The sequence below is a fragment of the Monodon monoceros genome, unplaced genomic scaffold (assembly GCF_005190385.1).
Source record: "Monodon monoceros isolate NGI ecotype Baffin Bay Population unplaced genomic scaffold, NGI_Narwhal_1 Super_Scaffold_18, whole genome shotgun sequence".
In the NCBI taxonomy this organism is placed as follows: Eukaryota; Metazoa; Chordata; class Mammalia; order Artiodactyla; family Monodontidae; genus Monodon; species Monodon monoceros.
Window position 1 is genome coordinate 156,107,555 of NW_021703774.1, and position 17,985 is coordinate 156,125,539.

The 17,985-nt window shown below is 57.4% G+C and overlaps 1 protein-coding gene across 9 annotated transcripts in view; it reads left to right on the forward strand.

Moving 5' to 3' along the window:
* COL16A1 (collagen type XVI alpha 1 chain) overlaps positions 1-17,985 on the forward strand; it is a 51,138-nt gene that overhangs the window by 18,483 nt on the left and 14,670 nt on the right. For 3 of the 9 annotated variants that reach the window (XM_029229690.1, XM_029229691.1, XM_029229698.1), the window contains 24 exons: positions 252-287; positions 513-620; positions 937-1,059; positions 1,167-1,220; positions 1,438-1,479; positions 1,786-1,821; positions 1,907-1,960; positions 2,507-2,575; positions 4,671-4,724; positions 4,814-4,840; positions 5,529-5,588; positions 5,767-5,814; positions 5,947-6,000; positions 6,978-6,998; positions 9,627-9,680; positions 9,904-9,936; positions 12,050-12,166; positions 12,252-12,293; positions 12,375-12,461; positions 13,236-13,280; positions 14,154-14,198; positions 15,917-15,970; positions 16,547-16,600; positions 17,149-17,202. In XM_029229690.1, coding sequence (XP_029085523.1) covers positions 252-287; positions 513-620; positions 937-1,059; positions 1,167-1,220; positions 1,438-1,479; positions 1,786-1,821; positions 1,907-1,960; positions 2,507-2,575; positions 4,671-4,724; positions 4,814-4,840; positions 5,529-5,588; positions 5,767-5,814; positions 5,947-6,000; positions 6,978-6,998; positions 9,627-9,680; positions 9,904-9,936; positions 12,050-12,166; positions 12,252-12,293; positions 12,375-12,461; positions 13,236-13,280; positions 14,154-14,198; positions 15,917-15,970; positions 16,547-16,600; positions 17,149-17,202 — 1,371 coding nt within the window. The remainder of the gene's footprint in view (positions 1-251; positions 288-512; positions 621-936; positions 1,060-1,166; positions 1,221-1,437; positions 1,480-1,785; positions 1,822-1,906; positions 1,961-2,506; positions 2,576-4,670; positions 4,725-4,813; positions 4,841-5,528; positions 5,589-5,766; positions 5,815-5,946; positions 6,001-6,977; positions 6,999-9,626; positions 9,681-9,903; positions 9,937-12,049; positions 12,167-12,251; positions 12,294-12,374; positions 12,462-13,235; positions 13,281-14,153; positions 14,199-15,916; positions 15,971-16,546; positions 16,601-17,148; positions 17,203-17,985) is intronic. The other 6 variants (XM_029229693.1, XM_029229692.1, XM_029229694.1 and 3 more) reach the window with 6 other exon arrangements.

Here is a 17,985-nt window from a genome sequence, read left to right on the forward strand (position 1 = left end):
CCTGTGCTCTTTTTATTGTCCCCATTTGACAGATAAAGAAACCGAGGCACAAAGAGGTTAAGTAACTTGCCCAGGATCACCCAGGCAGGGATCCTGGCTCAAGTGTCTTCTCTTGAATATCCCTTCACTAGAATGAGAGCAGAGATTTTGATCTGTCTTGTATATTGTATATTACCGGAGTCTAACACAGTGCCAGACACTTAAGGGTGTCTAGTATGAGTGAATGGGTGCTGGAAGTGCTTCCTCCTCAGGGCAAAGCTGGAGAGCATGGATTGAAGGGACAGAAGGTAAGATAATTTGGTGGGCACGGGTGGGCACCGCCTCCTCTCAGATGCCCTCCCCACCTCCTATTCCTGATTGCCCTGTGCCCACTCTCCACTCCCTGCCCAGCCCCCAGCCCCAGTGAAGGGCTCTGAGTGCCTGCAGGTCCCAAGAGGGCACCGTGCCCTGCCCTCCTTGAACCCTACTCCAGCTGGATCACCCCTGCCCTCTTTGAACCCTACTCCTTACAGGGCGATGCTGGGAATCCCGGAGATCCTGGAACACCGGGCACCATGGGGCGGCCGGGACTGTCGGGAGAGCCTGGGGTTCGGGGCCCTTCAGGGCCAAAAGGAGAAAAGGTCAGTCAGGCAGGGCGCAGTTTTTTGCATGAGCAGAAAGAGATTAGGCTGAGAGCTAGTGAGGGGAAGGACTTGGGGTCAGGCTGTGAGCCTCAGGGGATGCCAGAATCACTGGGTGGAGGCGCCTCGGCTATTCTCCGAGGCAGGGAGGAGAGCTAGGCGTGTCAGGGGCCGATTTTGATATCCCAGGCTGAGGAGGGGTCAGTGGAGGGGCAGAGCTTTCAGAAGGGCACAAGGATCCCCTTTTCGATGTCTCCTCCCGGCTTGGCTGCCAGGCCTGGCTCACGAGCTCCTGGCTGTGCCCCTCTCTGACCAGGGTGATGGCTGCACTGCCTGCCCCAGCCTGCAGGGGGCGTTGACCAACAGGGCAGGACCGCCTGGGAAGCCAGGCCTGAAGGGAGATCCGGGGCCGGAAGGCGTGGGCAGGCCTGGTAAACCGGTGAGTTCTGGCTACCTGCCCTCTTGTCCTTCCCTCCCTGGGCTTTCCTTCTCTCCCTCCTGCCCCCTTTCCCCTGAGGGGACCCATGGCTCACCTGTGTCTTTTAGGGCCAGCCTGGTCTACCAGGAGTTCAAGGACCCCCAGGACTGAAGGGCATACAGGTGTGTGTGAGTGTGAGGGCCTGGGCTGCAGCTCTGTGTGGGTGAGGGCGCGGATGCGGAGATGCGCCTGGGGACGGAGGGCCTGGAGAGGGGAATGGAGATCAGCTGCAGAGCAGGGAGGGCGCGGAGGTGGAGGAGGTCCAGGAGGAGGGGCTGGGACAGGGGAGAAGGGTGAGTGGGGAATCTCAAGCGCAGGCTTGTCCTTCTGCCTCTTCAGGGAGAGCCAGGGCCTCCAGGAGTGGGAGTCCAGGGGCCCCAGGTGAGTCTCCAGCCTTACGTTTGCTTGCTTGCCTCCCAGCACTTCCCTTAGCCAGCTGATCACTCCCACCTGTGCCCCAAACCCCAGAGCTCTGCCTGCCTCCAGACGCTCAAGGGCACAGCCCTGGCCTGCGGTTGTTTCTGTTGGGACTTTGGTTTTGACCCCCTGCCCCTCTCTGACCCTCAGAGTCTCCTTGGGGAGCTCTCCTGAGTTTGGGCTGGCCGACACCCCACCCCAGACCAGGTCTGCCGGCGGGGCAGGTTGGCTTGGGCAGCTGTGGCCCAGTCTGCCTTTTCTGACTTGCAGGGGGAGCCTGGAGCCCAGGGTTTGCCTGGCATTCAGGTACGTCTGCCTCGGGCCTGGAGGAGATGGGCAGGTGAAGGGGCCACTCTAGGATAAAGGTAACTAAGTGTGCTTCCATCTGCAGGGGCTTCTGGGACCTCGGGGGCCACCTGGCCCTGCTGGAGAGAAGGGTGCCAAGGTGAGCCTCTGTCTGCTTGGGCTCTAGACTTTTTGTTTTTTTAAATTTATTTATTTTATTATGTATTTATTTATTTATTTAGGCTGTGTTGGGTCTTTTGTTGCTGCACATGGGCTTTCTCTAGTTGCGGTGAGCAGGGGCTACTCTTCATTGCGGTGCACGGGCTTCTCATTGCGATGACTTCTCTTGTTGCGGAGTACGGGCTCTAGGCACATGGGCTTCAGTAGCTGTGGCACACGGGCTCTAGAGCACAGGCTCAGTAGTTGTGGCGTACGGGCTTAGTTGCTCCGCAGCATGTGGGATCTTCCCAGACCAGGGTTCGAACCCGTGTCCCCTGCATTGGCAGGCGGATTCTTAACCACTGTGCCACCAGGGAAGCCCTGGGCTCTAGACTTATAACACTTCGGAATGTCCTGGCAGTGGGCACAGGGGACATGGGAGCTGAGGGATGTTCGTCAGAGGGCCGCCCAAGGCCTGGTCTCACCTGCTGGATTGTAGCTAGCTTTAAACTCTGGCCCTGCAACCTTTCTACCCTCTCTTCCACAGGGATCTCCAGGGGTGAAAGGAGCCACTGGGCCTGTGGGACCTGCTGGTGCCAGTGTCTCTGGGCCTCCGGTAAGGGCCCGCCCCCTGCGCTCCACACTGGGGATGTTGCTTGGACCAAGGGCGTTGCCGCCAGGAAGAGGGCATGGGGCTGACCCTGCCCATCCCAGCAACATGGGGGACAGGAGGAGAGAGGCCTCAGCCTGGCCCGGCCTGGGAGAAGGAAGACCACCCTGTTTGGGGGGAGCCCCTGAAGAATGATAGTATTGAACACAACCAGTTTTTGAGCAGTGACAGTGCTGAGGCCTTGTGCTAAGCTCTAAACAAACAGAGATTCACTTAATCCTCACAACAGCCCTGTAAGGGAATGGCTATGATTATCCCCATTTCACAGATGAGGAAACTGAAGGCCAGAGAGTGAGGAGACAGAGCCGGGACTTGAACCCAGGTCTGTCTGACTCAAAGCCCATATGTTCTGCCCGCCACCCTCCACTTCAAACCTTGGAGTCATTTGGGATCATCTAAAACAGTGCTGCCCAATAGAACTCTCTGCCCTGCCTGAGATGTGGCCGCCAGCCCCACATAGCTGTCGAGCGCTCAGATTGTAGCTAGTGTGACTGAAGAACTAAACGTTAGATTTATTTTTTATTTTTTTTGCGGTACGCGGGCCTCTCACTGCTGTGGCCTCTCCCGTTGCGGAGCACAGGCTCCAGACGCACAGGCTCAGCGGCCATGGCTTACGGGCCCAGCCGCTCCGCGGCATGTGGGATCTTCCCGGACCGGGGCACGAACCCGTATCCCCTGCATTGGCAGGCGGACTCCCAACCACTGCGCCACCAGGGAAGCCCTAGATTTAATTTTAATTATTTTAAATTTAAGTAGCCGCATGTGGCTATTGGCTACCGTACTAGCCCGCACAGATCTATCTAGACCAGCAACACTTTCAACCGTGTTACCCTCAAGGACCTCCCTTTATTGCTGTTCCACCAGTGATTCCCATGTTCTGAGAGATGTGTCTGTTGAACAAATTGCATAGATTAGGTAACAATATATGCACTTCCTCATTTTTATTCATCAAAGACTTGTATAATAGCTAGCTTCGACTCCACATGAACACACTAGAATTTTTTAAGATGACATAATTCTAGCCTAAATCAAAGAAATGCTACCTTTCAGCCAGCCTGTGCCATGCCAGGTTGTGGGCAAACGTATAATTTTTCCTAGGCTTTTGGTAGTGTTGAAAATAGCCCGTGAACTGTATCTTTTCTGTCTTTATGGATCCCTAGAGAAATTCCAGGCCCAGTTTGGGAATCACAGATGGATTCCTCCTGAGGGTGCGCTGAAGCCCAGAGGGGCCGCAGCCTTGCCCAAGTCCCCACCGTCCGTGTGGTTGCCTAGCACAGCTGGGTAGTCAGGGTCCCCGCCTGTCCCAGGGAGCTCCCGGTAAAGGCAGAGGTGAAGGTGAAGGCGGCCCTGGTCCTCAGGGAGCTTTGAGTCCCACGTGGGAAGGTGGCCTGTCCCGCAGGACAGCAGCCATCAGAAAGCCCTGCTGACTTCTCCACACCGTCTTCCCTCAAGTTGAATCCCATCCGGGAGGTTTCCCAATTCTGGTGCCACACTCACTAGTTGTGTGACCTCAGGCCAGTGACAGCCTCTCAGGGCCTTCAATTCCTTGTTGACAAATCGGGGCTGAAATTCCTGTCTCCTCCTTAAATCAACTGAGAGAACTTTTATGATGGAGAGAATTGTGTCAAACACTAAAGGGTAAGAGGACAGAGCAGGGACTTTGGGCCGCACAGACCTGGGTGCAGCCGTGCTGTTGGGTCTATTACAAAATGTCTTTAAGCCTCTGTTTCCTCACCTGTATAATGGAACAATACCATCCTGCAGGGCTGGGAGTAGGGATTCCATCCAGTGTGCCCTGACAGGTGCTTGGCCCAGTGCCTGACACCCAGAAAGTGCTGGGGAAATGCCAGTGTTCTTCCTCCTTCCTCCTCGCCTTGTCTCTTGGGCCTCAGTCTCCTACTCTAAGACATGGGCACTGGGATGTGGGTTCCAGGGGAGCCTGGCGCTGCTTCTGTTTGTCCTATCACCCTCCCCTGCTGGCAGGCCAGATGGCTGGCTGCTGTCCAGCCTCGTCCACTGACCCTGGGCTCTCTCCCTTCAGGGGCCTGATGGGCAGCAAGGACAGACTGGACTTCCAGGAGCCAGAGGGATGCTGGTGAGTACCGTGTCGAGGGGCAGCAGGAAGCCACAGCTGGCTTTCTCCACACCCCTATCTACTCATCCCCCTGTGTTTCTTCCCTGCAGGGTGAAAAGGGAGCTCAGGGAGAAAAGGTAAGTCCCAGGGACCTGTGACCAATACTCTGGGGAAATTAGCAGCCCCTGGAGCTCTGCCACCCAGGGGACCCTCTGCACTTGGCTGTAGCCCTGGACTGAAGGATGGGTGCTGAGGAGTCATCCTGGTCTCCTTGCCACCCACTAGCTCCCTCGTTGCTGGCCCAGGGCTCAATCAGGATCCCAGGAGACCTAGAGAGCTCCAAGGCCCCCATGGAGGGAAGCTACATTTTCAGATGGACGCTGAGTTAGAGGACAGGGGAAGGAACTGAGTTCAGAAGGACTAGTGAGAGGACAGGGATATGAGGGACCAGGAGAGAAGGGCATGGAAGCCAGGCTGGGCCAAGGGGAATGGGGCTGAATACTTACGCAGCAGCAGACAATGACGAAGCTAGAAATGCAGCAACACCAAGAGCTGTTGATGGCTGAGTGCTTGGCACATGGCAGGAACTCTATATACATTCATCCATTCCATCCTCATGACAGTCTTTGCACTTGGTATTATTATCCCCATTTTATAGATGAGGAGACTGAGGTTCAGATTGCCCAAGGGTACCGTCAAAAGAGGCCGATCCTGGATTTAAACCCTGCCCTCTCCATCTCTAGAGCCTGCCCTGCCTCCCAGCTGTTGATTTCCAGAGGGTCCTCCATCCTCACCCCCTGCTGACAAACGCTCTTTTCTTTTCAGGGTGAGCCAGGAGAGTGCTCCTGCCCCTCCCGAGGGGACCCCATCTTCTCTGGCATGCCGGTAAGTGGTGCCGAGAGCCTTCCCCCCCGGCCTGGGGGTGAGGCCTGGCTTCCGGCCTTGTGCCCAAGACGCACAGGCCCCTGCGCCCCAGCCAACTGCGTCCCCACGCAGCCCTGTGCTTGGTGTGGACGTTGCCTATAGCCTCTCCCCTTCTTTTGTGATCCCCACTCCCACCCAGGGTGCTCCGGGACTTTGGATGGGCAGCTCCTGGCAGCCGGGCCCGCAGGTGTGTGTCGCTTGTCTCCTCCGTCTCTCCTCTTGTCCGCCCGCGCCTCAAGGCTTGCGCATCCTAACGCCGGCACCCCCAGCGATGGGGCAGAACTTTCTTCTGGGTCTGATGGTTTCTTCTCTCCTTCAGGGTCCTCCGGGTATTCCCGGACCACCAGGCCCCCCTGGAATGCCTGGGCTTCAGGTAAAGAGGGAGAAGAGAAGAGGGGGGTCAAGGCAACAGGGCGCATGCTCTGGGCTGGACCCCAAGTGTGCCGCTCCCCTGCCCCAACGCTTGTATGTGTCATTTCTCACTCCTTGTGCTCCCGCTTCCCAGAGTGGTACGGAGGACGCACTGGTCCCTGAGGGCAGGCTGTGTGTACTCCCAGACCTTTTTTGAGGAATGCCCTGTTGTTGTAGCCCAGGTACCCCACTGACACCTGTGTCAAGCTCGGGCCTTGGTCAGCTGTCAGGAACCCAGAACCTGGGTCAGCTAACAATCCTGGACACTGGTGCAGAGCTCACCATTTTGGAGCAGCGTTCAACATTCATTCATGCAATGAAATTTTTGCACACCTAGCATTTTCCAGGCACTGTTTTAGGTGCTGGCAATACAGCAGTGGACAGAATGAAATCTCTGCCCTCTGGGAGCTTGCATTCTAATAAGAGAGACAGGCGATAAGCAAGAGAAATAAATAAAATATAGTATGTTAGAAAATGATGTGTCCTGATAAGAAGGTTAAAGCAGGGAGTGAGGAGAGAAAATGGGGAGAGCCCAGGGAAGATATTTGAGAAAAGTGTTGAAAAGAAGAGGATGTTTAAATCAAGACTTAAAGGAAAAAAAGGGAAAAAGAAAAAAATCAAAAGACTTGAAGGAAATGAGGGGAGAGCCTGCAAAGGAGAGTATTCCTGACAGATAGACAAGGGAGCAGGTACGAAGGCCCCAGGGGTGGGAACGTGCCTGCCGTGTTTGGAGAATAGGAAGGAGGCCAGGGGGTGAGGGGAGAGCAGTAGGAGTTGAGATCCTTGTGGCATCATGATTAGAGTGTGTGTTCCAGGACCAGGCAGCCTGACTTTGAATCACAGCTCTGCTGCGTGTTAGCTTTGTGATGCTGGGTAAGTTACTTACCCTCTCTGTGTCTCAGTTCCTTCGTCTGTTAAGTGGAGATATTGTAATTACAGGACCTACCTCATGGGACTTTTGTGAGTATTAAACAAGTTAATGCATGCTAAACGTGTAGAACCTTGCCTGGCGTGTAGTGAATGCTCGGAAGGCATTAGCCATCATTATGACAACAACCACTGTTATGATTTTACATCCATTCTCCCGCATTTGTTTGAGCCTTACATCAACTCCAATAGGAAGGCGGTGGATCCCTAAGTCACAGCTGGGCACACTGAGGTTCTGGGAGGTGAAATATCTTGTCTGAAGTCATCAGCTATGAACTAGCAGTGCTGGACTGGGGCTTTCCCTTGCAGGGCACTTTCTTCTGCCCTCCACTGCCCTGCAGGGTGGCTCCCCAAGGTTTGCACGCCAGGCCACACATCCCAGAGGCCCTAGGAGGCATAGACAGTAGCTTCTGTGTGTCTGGCTCCCAGCTCCTGGAAGAGTGAGTCTCACCTGAAAAGGCAGAGCAGAACTGCATGGAAGCTTTTAACAAACTACTCCCCCCTGCCCTGATGATTTTATATATACCCCCTTTTACCCTGGGCTGAGAATCTGCTCTGGTGGGCCCCCTTTGCTGATGGGAGCCTCTGTCAGTATTCCAATTCTCTGTCTCATTGAGAGCTCAGAATTAGAGCCAACTCTGTGTCCCCCACAGGCCAGCCGCACCTTTACCAAGTGTCCAGGCTTCCTGCTGCACTGCCAGGAAACAGGCATCAGGCTGCAGGGGGCTTGTGGTTTGCCTGGAGAAGCGTGAGAGTCATTTCAAAGTGACCCATTAACAAGCGCACGCAGATGTCACGTGAACCCTGCCAAGACATGTTGGGGGAACGAGGCAGAAAAGAGTGACCGCCACTGAGTTTGGTCCCAGGCACCAGAGTCCTCTTCTGGCACCAGTGCTGGAGACCAAGCCGAGGCTGCTGTTTGCAGACACCTGCCCTGTGCCAGGCAGGGTGTTTCAAGGAAGGGAGGGCCCAGCAGCTCCTCTCTTCAGGTGCAGGAACGGGCTCAGAGATAGACAGCAACCAGAGCTCCAGTAGTCCCCATCCACTCCTACAGGCGTTAAGAAGTGTGCGGCTCTATAGCTAGTAGACAGTGCACAGGTAGCTCTTCACTTCTACAGTAGAACAAGTGGGAGGTATAGTTCTGGGCGCGCAGGAAAAGAAAATCACAAAGTATCCGGCTTGAACTAACACAGACAACGGAGAGTGGGGCAGGGGGTGAATGATAATTTAGGGGCATAATTAGAATTAACACGGTCACGGTGTTTCCCCTGTGCCAGGGGCTGTTCTAAGCACTTTGCCTTCTTAACTCATTGAGGACTCGGAATGACCAGGGCTGGGTGATGTCATGTGGAGGTGCAGGAGGGGCCGGGGGAGACGGACACCAGGTCTGACTCAGGCCTGGTGGAGCCTGGCCTGAAATCGGGTGGGCTGCCAGGGAGGGTAACATGTTCTATTGCTGGGAGCTGGGACTTGAAGGGAGGCCAGCTCTCAGAGCGGGCCAAGGAAATCCCGTGTGCGGAGTGAGCAGCAGTGCGTTCCCTCAGCATGTATGGGATGCAAGCCTCCTCCAGGTCGGGCACTGGGGATTTAAAACCGAACGTACTCCCTGCCTCCACGGAGCATTTAATATGCAGATGTGCATTGTGAGTCTGTAATGGGAACAGAGTCTGGGTGGTAAACACTTAACGTGAGCATCCCTCCTGCCATGCTCTGTACTAAGCTCCTTATAGCCGTGATCTCCTTTAAGCCTCAGCACAAACTACCACTTTTTACAGAAAAGGAAACTGAGGCACAGAGATTCCCCCCCCCCCCCACCTCCCTGCAAGTAACCTGACAAAAGTTGTACAGGTAGTTAGTTAGAATTTGCACCTAGATGGGTATGACTCCCAGGCCTCTACCCTGTGTGTGCATGAGTGTTCTGGGGAATGTCTTTTGAGGAATGATGCAGAAATAGTGGTTAAGAGAGGGGTTGAAGCCAGTGCTCCTCAATCTGAATGTCACCTCTGTGCCCTGCTCGTCCTGTGACCTTTAGCAAGTTGCTTGCCTCTCTGAGTTCTTTGTCTTGTTTTTAAGATGGAGATAAACACTTACCTCACCAAAACAACTGTGGTGATTAAATGAGAAAATATAGTGAGAAAATATAGGAAAAGTACTTAGCACAGAAAGAAATAATAGTTATTTACTATATAGAAGACCCACTGCCCTAACATGTAGGGGAAGAAATCATCTGGACTGGTTTTGGTGGGGTGAGTCACACCTCTGGGCCTCCTCAGCTCCCCCTACAAACAGCCTGGAGACTTTTTTTTTTTTTTTTTTTTGCGGTACGCGGGCCTCTCACTGTTGTGGCCTCTCCTGTTGCGGAACACAGGCTCCGGATGCGCAGGCTCAGCGGCCATGGCTCACGGGCCCAGCCGCTCCGCGGCCTGTGGGATCTTCCCGGACCGGGGCACGAACCCGCGTGCCCTGCATCGGCAGGCAGACTCTCAACCACTGTGCCACCAGAGAAGCCCCTGGAGACTTTTGCGCTGAGAATAGATGTCAGCCAGGGCTCTTAGCTCTTCAGGATGAGGCGGAGGGGCAGTGGCGATGGCGAGAAAGATTCTGGGTGACCTGCGGGCTAGAGAGAGGTGTCCACTCACCCGTGCCTTTTCTTGGCTGCAGGGAGTGCCTGGGAACAACGGTTTGCCAGGACAGCCTGGGCTGACTGCAGAGCTGGTAGGTACCGGCCTGGATTCACTGTCCAGCGCCTCCCCTGCTCTTCCCAGGCCTGAGCTTGCCATGCTAGCGCCCTTAGCTGCTGTGGGGGTCCCTCTTCCCTCCGTCTTCCGAGGTTGGGAGAAACCTGGATGCCATGTAGCTTCCCGAGGCTCCACCAGGTGCCGTAAGTCTCCGTCCCCCTTCCACTCGCCCTCTGAGCCCTTGTGTCTGTCTCTTGCAGGGATCCTTGCCCATTGAACAGCATGTCCTTAAGGTAAGAGAGTCAGAGGGAGGGTGTAGGAACTGGCAGGGGTTCCCCTAAGGGGATCTTTGCAGTCAGCGCTCAGCTGCGTGGCACCACACACAGAGAACTGCAGATGGAGCTGTTTGTGGGGACCGTGCATGCCAGGCATCTGGCTGAGGGGGCCTAGTCAGGGGCCGGCTCGGAACAGACCCCCAGTCAGTGTTTGCTGAGCGAGTGTTGGAAGGAACCCTGTGAAGGCACCCCGGTGGCCATGGGTGCTCTGGGCGGTGGTAACCCAGAGACCTGCCCTCAGCAGTTGCCAGTGAGGTCGCATGGGGGCAGGGCAGGGAAGGTGAACGTGCACTTGGAGGGCAGTCAGGCAGGGATTTGCGAAGGTTATGTTCTATGATAGGACTGGGTAGGGGCCTGGAAGAAGGCTCCGGCTGTCCTCTGCTCAATCCAGAAAGAATCCAGGGAGGAGAAGGGATTTGAGAGGTGATTCTAGTGGGGCAAGAAAGGGGACTTGGGGCCTGAAGGGAGAGTCGGCCTGTGCCAGGGTCTATCAGTAGCATTAAGACCACGCTCGAGGGCTGTGGCCTGGTCTGATCTCCCACGCTGGGCACCACGGGTGACACAGCCCTTCCTTGCCCAGTTACCTCTAGAGACCAGATCAGGACTCTTCCCTCCTCCAGCTCAGCATCCTTTGGGGTCCCTCCCACGCCTTGGCCTCCAGAGCCCCTGTCCTGGTCACCCGCTTCTAGTACTGGCTGGTCAGTGCCCTGGAGTTCCCATGACCCCAGTGGTCCAGGTCAGGACAGAGCATGGGGACCGCCTGCCCCGCCCCTGCTCTGGACAGCAGTCATCTCCAGAAGCAGCCTGAGGTCGGGTTATCCTTCCAGCAGCAGTTACGGGTTGGATCACGGCAGGGTTGTGGCAGTGAACCCCTGCTCTTCTGCCCTAGGCCTCTGACAAGCCAGGGCTCCCCAAGTCCTGCCCCTGGGCAAGTGATTATGTGACTCCAAATGCAGGATTCGACGTTTCTCTGTGTAACATGTTGTCTCATGGCTTCTTGATCAAGTGCTCCACGGAGGGCCCCCAACAGGAACCGAGTGTGGTCTGGAGAAGGGGTCAGATGGGCACCGACAGCCCAGAGGAAGCCTGGGCCTGTGGACAGAGCGCTCCCTTGGCCCTCAGACAGGCCAAGGTCCAATCCAGGGCCCCACTTACCTTAGACAAGTCATGCTGTCTCTTTGAGCCTCGGCTTTCTCATCTCCAGAGTGCTTATAAGATGACCTGCCTCGTTGCACTGTCAGGGTTGAATGTGATAATGTGCAAGGCCTGCCACCATTGCTGGCACCGTGGGTGCTGAGTAAATGACAACCATTATCATTGAGCTTTGCAGTGAACAGTGGAGGTGGAGCAGTGTCTCCTCTAGGGGCCCATGGACGTCCCGCCAGGCCGTGGATAGATGCCAGGCTCCCGAGTCCTCTGAAATTGTAGTCTAGCTTTCACTAGTAGGTTTCGTTTTGAGGGGAAGCGGACTCACAGCTTCCATCAAACTCTCAGAGAGGTCTGTGACCCAAAGAGGTTAAAGCCTCCAGGTAAGAGGAGGACTTTCTTGTCAGGGAGACTTCAGGCCCGGCCCACTGGGGAGCCTGTAACAGCCGGGATCCACTGGGAAGTGCAGGGCAGGCCCCATCCCAGAGGCTGTCTGCGAAGGGCCTCGCTCCTCCTGCAACTGTTTGCTTTGCTCCCTTGGGCAGAGAAGCTGGTGTTTGGAGCTGCCCTTTTCAGTCTAAATCCTCGTGGCGTGTCCTCACACTGGGTGCAGGTTGCAGGAACAGCCGGGACAGATGGTCCCTCTGCGGGCCCCTCCGCCTCCTCCCACATGCCTGTCTAGAAAGTGGCGTTGGCTTGGCCCTACCGGAGCTTCTTCCTGGAGGAAACTCAAAGCCAGTGTTGGGATCGGGTCCCTTGAGGATACAGCAAAGCTGCCGCAGACATGTGGCTGGGGAGGAAGAGAGTGGGTGGGTGCCGGGCAGCAGGATGCCACTGGCTGAGTTCGGAGTGGGTTTCCCCCATGCGGCCCACCCTGGCCTTCTCTGACCCGGGCCCCACGCCACCGCCCCCTTTTTCTCATCAGAGCATCTGCGGGGACTGTGTCCAGAGGCAGACGGCCCACCCGGCGGCCCTCCTGGAAAGTGGAGAGAAGGGAGACCAGGGCATCCCCGGCGTGCCAGGCCTTGACAGCTGCGCCCGGGTAGGAGGTTGGGCTCGGGGTGGCCTTGGTGCAGGGCGAGCTCCCGGCTGACCCTGCTGACCGGGCCTCTGGCTGTCGTCCGCAGTGCTTCACAGAGCGGGAGCGGCCGAGGGCTGAGGAGGCCCGGGTGAGTGGGCCTCTGTCTTCTCTTCACCCCCCACCCCGAGCCCCATGGGGCTTCTCACACTCACCGTCCATCCCACTCCAGGGAGACAACGGCGAGGGAGATGCGGGCTGTGCAGGGAGCCCCGGCCTGCCCGGTGCTCCAGGACTGCCCGGCCAGAGAGGAGAAGAGGTGAGAGCAGGGCCCTTGCCTGGGCTGGACCCCGAGGCAGCTGGAGTCTCCACTTAAAAGGCTCTCAGTTCCCGAGGGCAGTTTCCTTCCTGCCGAAAGCCTTCTCGGGCCCTCCGAGGCCTTAGGTCACCGGCGCCCCTCGCTGCTCTGGCCTCACCTGCTCTCCTGTCACCGGGCCTCCTCGCAGCTCTGGGCCCTGGGCCACTCTTCCTCCCCTGGCCTTGCTGCTTCCTCAGCCTGCAGCTCTCCTCCAAGGCCTGCTCCTTCACCCCTTCAGCCCTTTGCTCACGTATCACCTTCTCAGTGAGACACTCCCTGACCACCCTCTCTAAAATAGAACTCCCACAGCCGTGCTCAAAGCCCAGTCCCTCTCTCTGCCCCACGCTCCGCACTGTCTGGCATCCTGTGTATTCCCTTCATTTGGGAGCACGCCGCAGGTGTCTACTGAGCACTGCCTGTGTGCCAGCCTCTGTTCTATGCATTACTGTCCACCTCCCCCTAGAATGTAAGTGCCACAAGGTGGGGATTTCAATGTTCCATTTGTCATCGTGTCCTCAGCCCCTGGACCAGTGCCCAGTACATAATAGCTGCTCGATAAATGTTTGTTGGATGATTGAATGAACCGAATGAAAGGTTTAACGTCAGCTTTAACATCCTGCTCTGACAGCACTGCCTGTTGACTCGGTCTGTGGCAGGCTGGGAGGAGGGTTGCGGAGACCTCAGGGCGCTGTGGGCCTGAGCCCCTTCATCCATATTCCCTGGCTTCCTTTGCAGGGTCCGCCCGGCATGAGGGGCTCCCCGGGTCCTCCAGGCCCTATTGTAAGTATCTGTGGGTTTCCTGGCCTGCTTGAGAGGCTCTCAGAGGGGTTGTAAAGCCAGACACCGTTCTGCTGCCTTGGCTCCAGGAAGCTGGGCAGGACAGAAAGAGGGAACTTCCTTTCCCTCCCCTTTCCCTTGTCAGAGCATCTGCGGGGACTGTGGCCTCCCACCTCCGAATCCCCAGAACTGACCTGCTCCGCCCCGCTCTGCCTGTGGTCCTGCTTAGAGGAGGCCCTCAGGGCGCATCCTTGTTTCTGCAGCCCCGTCCCTGCTGTGTTTTGCATTCATGGCTCATGGTCTGGGCAGCCAGGAAAGCGTGTGGCAACCTTCAGACAGGGGCCAGGGGCTAAGATGGAGCGGCCCTCTATCGCTCTGTAGGGCCATCTCTAAGACAAGCCTACAAAGCCTAGACTAGGAGCATCTACCCTGGAGTCCTCTGTGGTGTTGATATGGCAGGAACATAGAAGTGACTAGGAAAGCCTGGAAGAACTGAAAATGCTTTCTTTTGAGGAAACAAAAATAGCTGGTGGGAGCCTCTTAGAACCAGGGAGCCCCCACCTGGGGGCTCATGGAGGTCAGGTAACAGGCATGATGGGTTTCCACTCTGGCACCAGGAGTCACTCGGACTCGGGCAGACTTGGGCAGGTGGTTTGACTCTGGGGGCTGTTGTGCATCTCTACGGATGGCAGAGCCATTCTTCCTGGAGCCGAGGCAAGGAGCAGATGTCTTCTGGGCCAAGACTTGGGATGAGTCTCTTTTCCAGCTGCCTTGAAAATATTCCCATGACTTCCTCTCCCTGTGACCTCTCAGCCCCAGACTGTGGCTCAGGGTTACTGTGCTTGTGAGTTGTGACCTGCCTGTTTCTCCCACCAGGGCCCCCCAGGTTTTCCTGGTGCTGTTGGCTCCCCCGGATTGCCTGTAAGAACCTAGCGCTGCTCGACCTCCCCTTCCCCTGCCAGCCAGGTCTCTGTGGCTTTTGCTTGTCTCCCTTCCTGTCGTGCCCTGGCCTCCCCCCTCCATGTTTGTCGTTGTCCCCCTTCAGGCTCGGTAGCTAACGACACAGGTTCCCTGAGGTCCCAGCAGCTTGGACGGCCTCCCAGTCTCTGATTTCTTTTCGTTTCTCCCTTCTCCCTCTTCTGCTTTCTCTCTCTCATCTTCTCTCTTCTCCCCCCTTCCGTTTCCCTTTTTCTCTCCCACAGTCACACATCACTCCGCCTAAATCCTCCAGAGCTATTTTACCTTCTTATTTTAAGGGCCTCTTGATCCCTGCCTTCTCACTCTGCCTCCTGCTCCTCCCACCTTTGGTGTTGACTGAAGATTTGCTGAAAGTACTTCTTGGGGCCCTGCCAGCCACCTGGCCCAGAGCCCGGCAGAGATGCCAAAGCTTTAGGGCTTCACTCTGCAGGCTGGTACAGGTTTGCTGCCCTGCTGCTTGGCAGGGCTGTCCAGAGGCGCCCCAGGGATTTCAAGGCGGCCACGCTTGCAACTTTTCCCATCATCCTAGAGGAAACTTCCTCCTCTTCCTTTCCTCTTCTTTGGCTCTGGTCCCAGTCTGCTCTGAGGCTGGGCACGTGATGCCAGCAGTAGGGCTTCTGGGTGTCGTGGGGCCCTGCCCCTCTGTGCCCAGTGTCTTGGCCACCTCCTTCTGCCAGGTGTCGTTAATTGCTCTGCCTTCGTCATCGTCACAAGTATGTTTGAGTCGTCCTCTTCCTCACTGTTGCTCCCTCCTGGGTCATGGAAACTAACCTCCTGTTTGTCAGATTTCGTGTTCCTGGGGCCTGACTCCTCTCCTCCCAGGCCTGGTGATGGAGGCTCAGGGAGCAAGGCCTCTCTTTGTCACAGCTCCATCTGTCCCCACGTCCTCATCCTGGCCGGACCTTGTCTGTTTCTGCTTGCTTGGGTGAAGGGGCCATCTGTCCGTCTAGCCATCTGTCTTGTGTTGTGGAAAGGTTTGGGTGTCGTTTCTTGAGGGCACGAGGGAGAAGGGGCAGACACGGCCCCTTAACGGTGTGGTGCATCCGCGAAGGCCAGGGCGAGGAGTGAGGAGGGATGGGGGCTCTGGCTTTGATTGAGATGTATATCCCTTTCCACCTAGAAAGTGACAGGGACTGCTCTGGAGGGAGCCTTCCCATGTCCCTCCCCAGCATCCTTAAAAGCATGTGATTTTTGGCTGGGGCGGGGGGCTTGGAGAGGTAAGTGTTGGGAGTCTGGTGATACATTTTGGTGGGGAGCATCACTCTAGAGACACCTCTCTGGACAGTTGCCCCTCAGGGGGAGCACATGTGTCACCCTCCTAAAGGTGCACCCCAGACAGTGGTCACAGTAGGGCACACCAATGACAGCCACCTGAGAAGTACCACCTGAGAGTCACCCGACTGGACGGGCATATCTCTGTGGTGACCTGTCTTGGGGGGCATGCTTCTGAGAGGCACCCTTACATGGGGATTTACACCTCTGATAGTTACCCTTCTGGGCACACCCCCTATGGTCACTTTGCTGGGGACACTAGGGGGGCCACCAGTAGCCCCCCACCTTTGCCTAGAATGGGGACGGAGGGCTGGGGGGCTGCAGGGAGGAGGCAGGGGCTGGGTGGAGACTGCCCTCTCCTGCAGTTTCTCATGATTTTTCTCTCCAAGGGTCTTCAAGGAGAGCGAGGCCTCAGGGGCCTGACAGGAGAGAAGGGGGAACCGGTAAGCGGAGGCAGCAGGGGATGGAGGTAGATGAAGAGCCCTGGGGAGACGGAGGTTGGGCCCCCTGGGATGGCTGCTGCGTGGAAGATGGGAGGTGGACTCCTTCTTTTGAAACTCTTTGCCCCTCAGCCCTGATTCCCTCAGTATTGGCGGATCCCTCAGGATCAAAGCAAGTTGATCTCCATGTGCCCTGACTCCCTGTAAGGGGCAAACACCTCCATCCCTGGGGGCTTTCTCCCTCCCTTCTCCTGCAGCGTTCAGCATGTCCCTTCCACTGCCCCCACCCGGGTCTTCATCATTCCATGTCCTGGGCCTTCTCCTCTGGCTCAGCTCTGCTGGAAAGTGACAGGCACTGCTCTGGAGGGAGCAGAGTCTCAAGCAGTCAGCATCCAGGGCTGTGGTGGTGATCACAGCCGAGGGGAGCCGGGTCTGGGGGACATGGCCCAAGGTGGTGGCTGTAACCGGGGCACCTGCTGAGGGGCAGCTCCAGACTGTTGGGCCTTGGCCGCCCTCATAGCCAGGGATGGGGACAGAAATGTTGGGAAGCTTGTCCATCATGTCTCCCTTTCTTTGCAGGGTCCTCCAGGGCAACCTGGCTACCCAGGTGCCATGGGCCCCCCGGGACTGCCTGTGAGTAAGGGGAGCCGGGTCTGGGGGTACCCGAGCCGTGGGGTGGTGATCAGGACCGGCCCAGGCTTGGGCATCCTCAGCGGGCTTCCTCCTTTCCGAGCATTTCAGCTGGTGTCTCTGCCAGGCTGTCCATCCAGAGCAACCCCCACCCCATAAGCCCCCTTGGTAGTGGAGCTTGGCCTCCCTCTCCGCTTTGGGGGGCCCACCACAGTCGCTGCACATCAAGGGCCAGACTCTCATAGCACCCGGAGCCTCCCAGACTAGGAGAGGACAGAGGTCTGCCTCCCCAGGGGCGGGGGAGAGTTGGGGAGATCCAGCGGAGGCGCCTGTTAGGAGGACGTGACCCCCGTTCCACTGAGTGTCGGTGGGAGGCCGCAGAGGCGCCCCCGCTCCGCTCCGGGAGCAGCACACCCCTCGGGCCCCCCAGCCTCGCCCGGGGCGCCTTCTGCGTCTAAGTGTGTGTGCCAGCTGCAGTCTCCACCCCTCGCATCGGCGCCCCTGGCGGGCGGACCACGGGACTAATTCCCTCTCTCTTTGCTGCCTGTCAGGGCATCAAGGGGGAGCGCGGCTACGCGGGTTCCCCGGGAGAGAAGGGAGAATCGGTGAGTGCGGGAGGGCAGCTCCCTCCGCGGGGGCGGGAGGAAGGGCTTCAAATGGCCGGTCCCTGTCTGCCGCCTGGAGAGCTTCCCAGCCGCCCCTGAACGGGAGACGTGACCCCGGCCCCCCGGCCCCCTGAGTCGCTCCAGCTGCGTCTCAAGCAGTCAGCGCTGCCGGCTGGTTGCTGCGGGGGCGGAAGCTGCGAGGAGGAGAATCCCGGCAGATTTCGTGGAGACTGGCGGGGGGGGGGCTGCCTGGGGGGAGGGGGCCAGAGTCAGCGGGCAGGGGACCTCCTCCCACCCCACCCCTAACGCCCGCAGGCCGGAGAGCCAGGCCCCGGACTCTGGACCCCACTCTGCCGCCCGGCCTGTCCCCAGCCCCACACTGAGCACTGGAGCTGGGGCGGTCATCAGATGGGGACACGGAGGCTCACGAAGTGACGTGGCTCACCCAGGGTCCTGCAGCTAGCTACTTAGTGAACTAGGGCCGAGCCTGGACTTGAGCCCAAGTCTGTGAAAAACCTCCCAAGTCTTTGTCTTACCTTCCCCCTCGCACATGCTGGTGAGGCCCCGGTGGGATGCAGCAAACCCCATTGTGCATTTATTCAATAACGAATCTTTCTCGTGGGCCTTCTGGGTGCCAGGCTCTGTTCTGAGGATGCCTTGGCGGATAAAATAAGCAGTTGAGCCTGTGGTCCTCAGGGAGCTCACGTTCCAGTGGGCCAGGTAGATAACAGATGAGTAAACAGCTACATATAAATTACGAGAGATAGGACCGGTGGAGAAAAT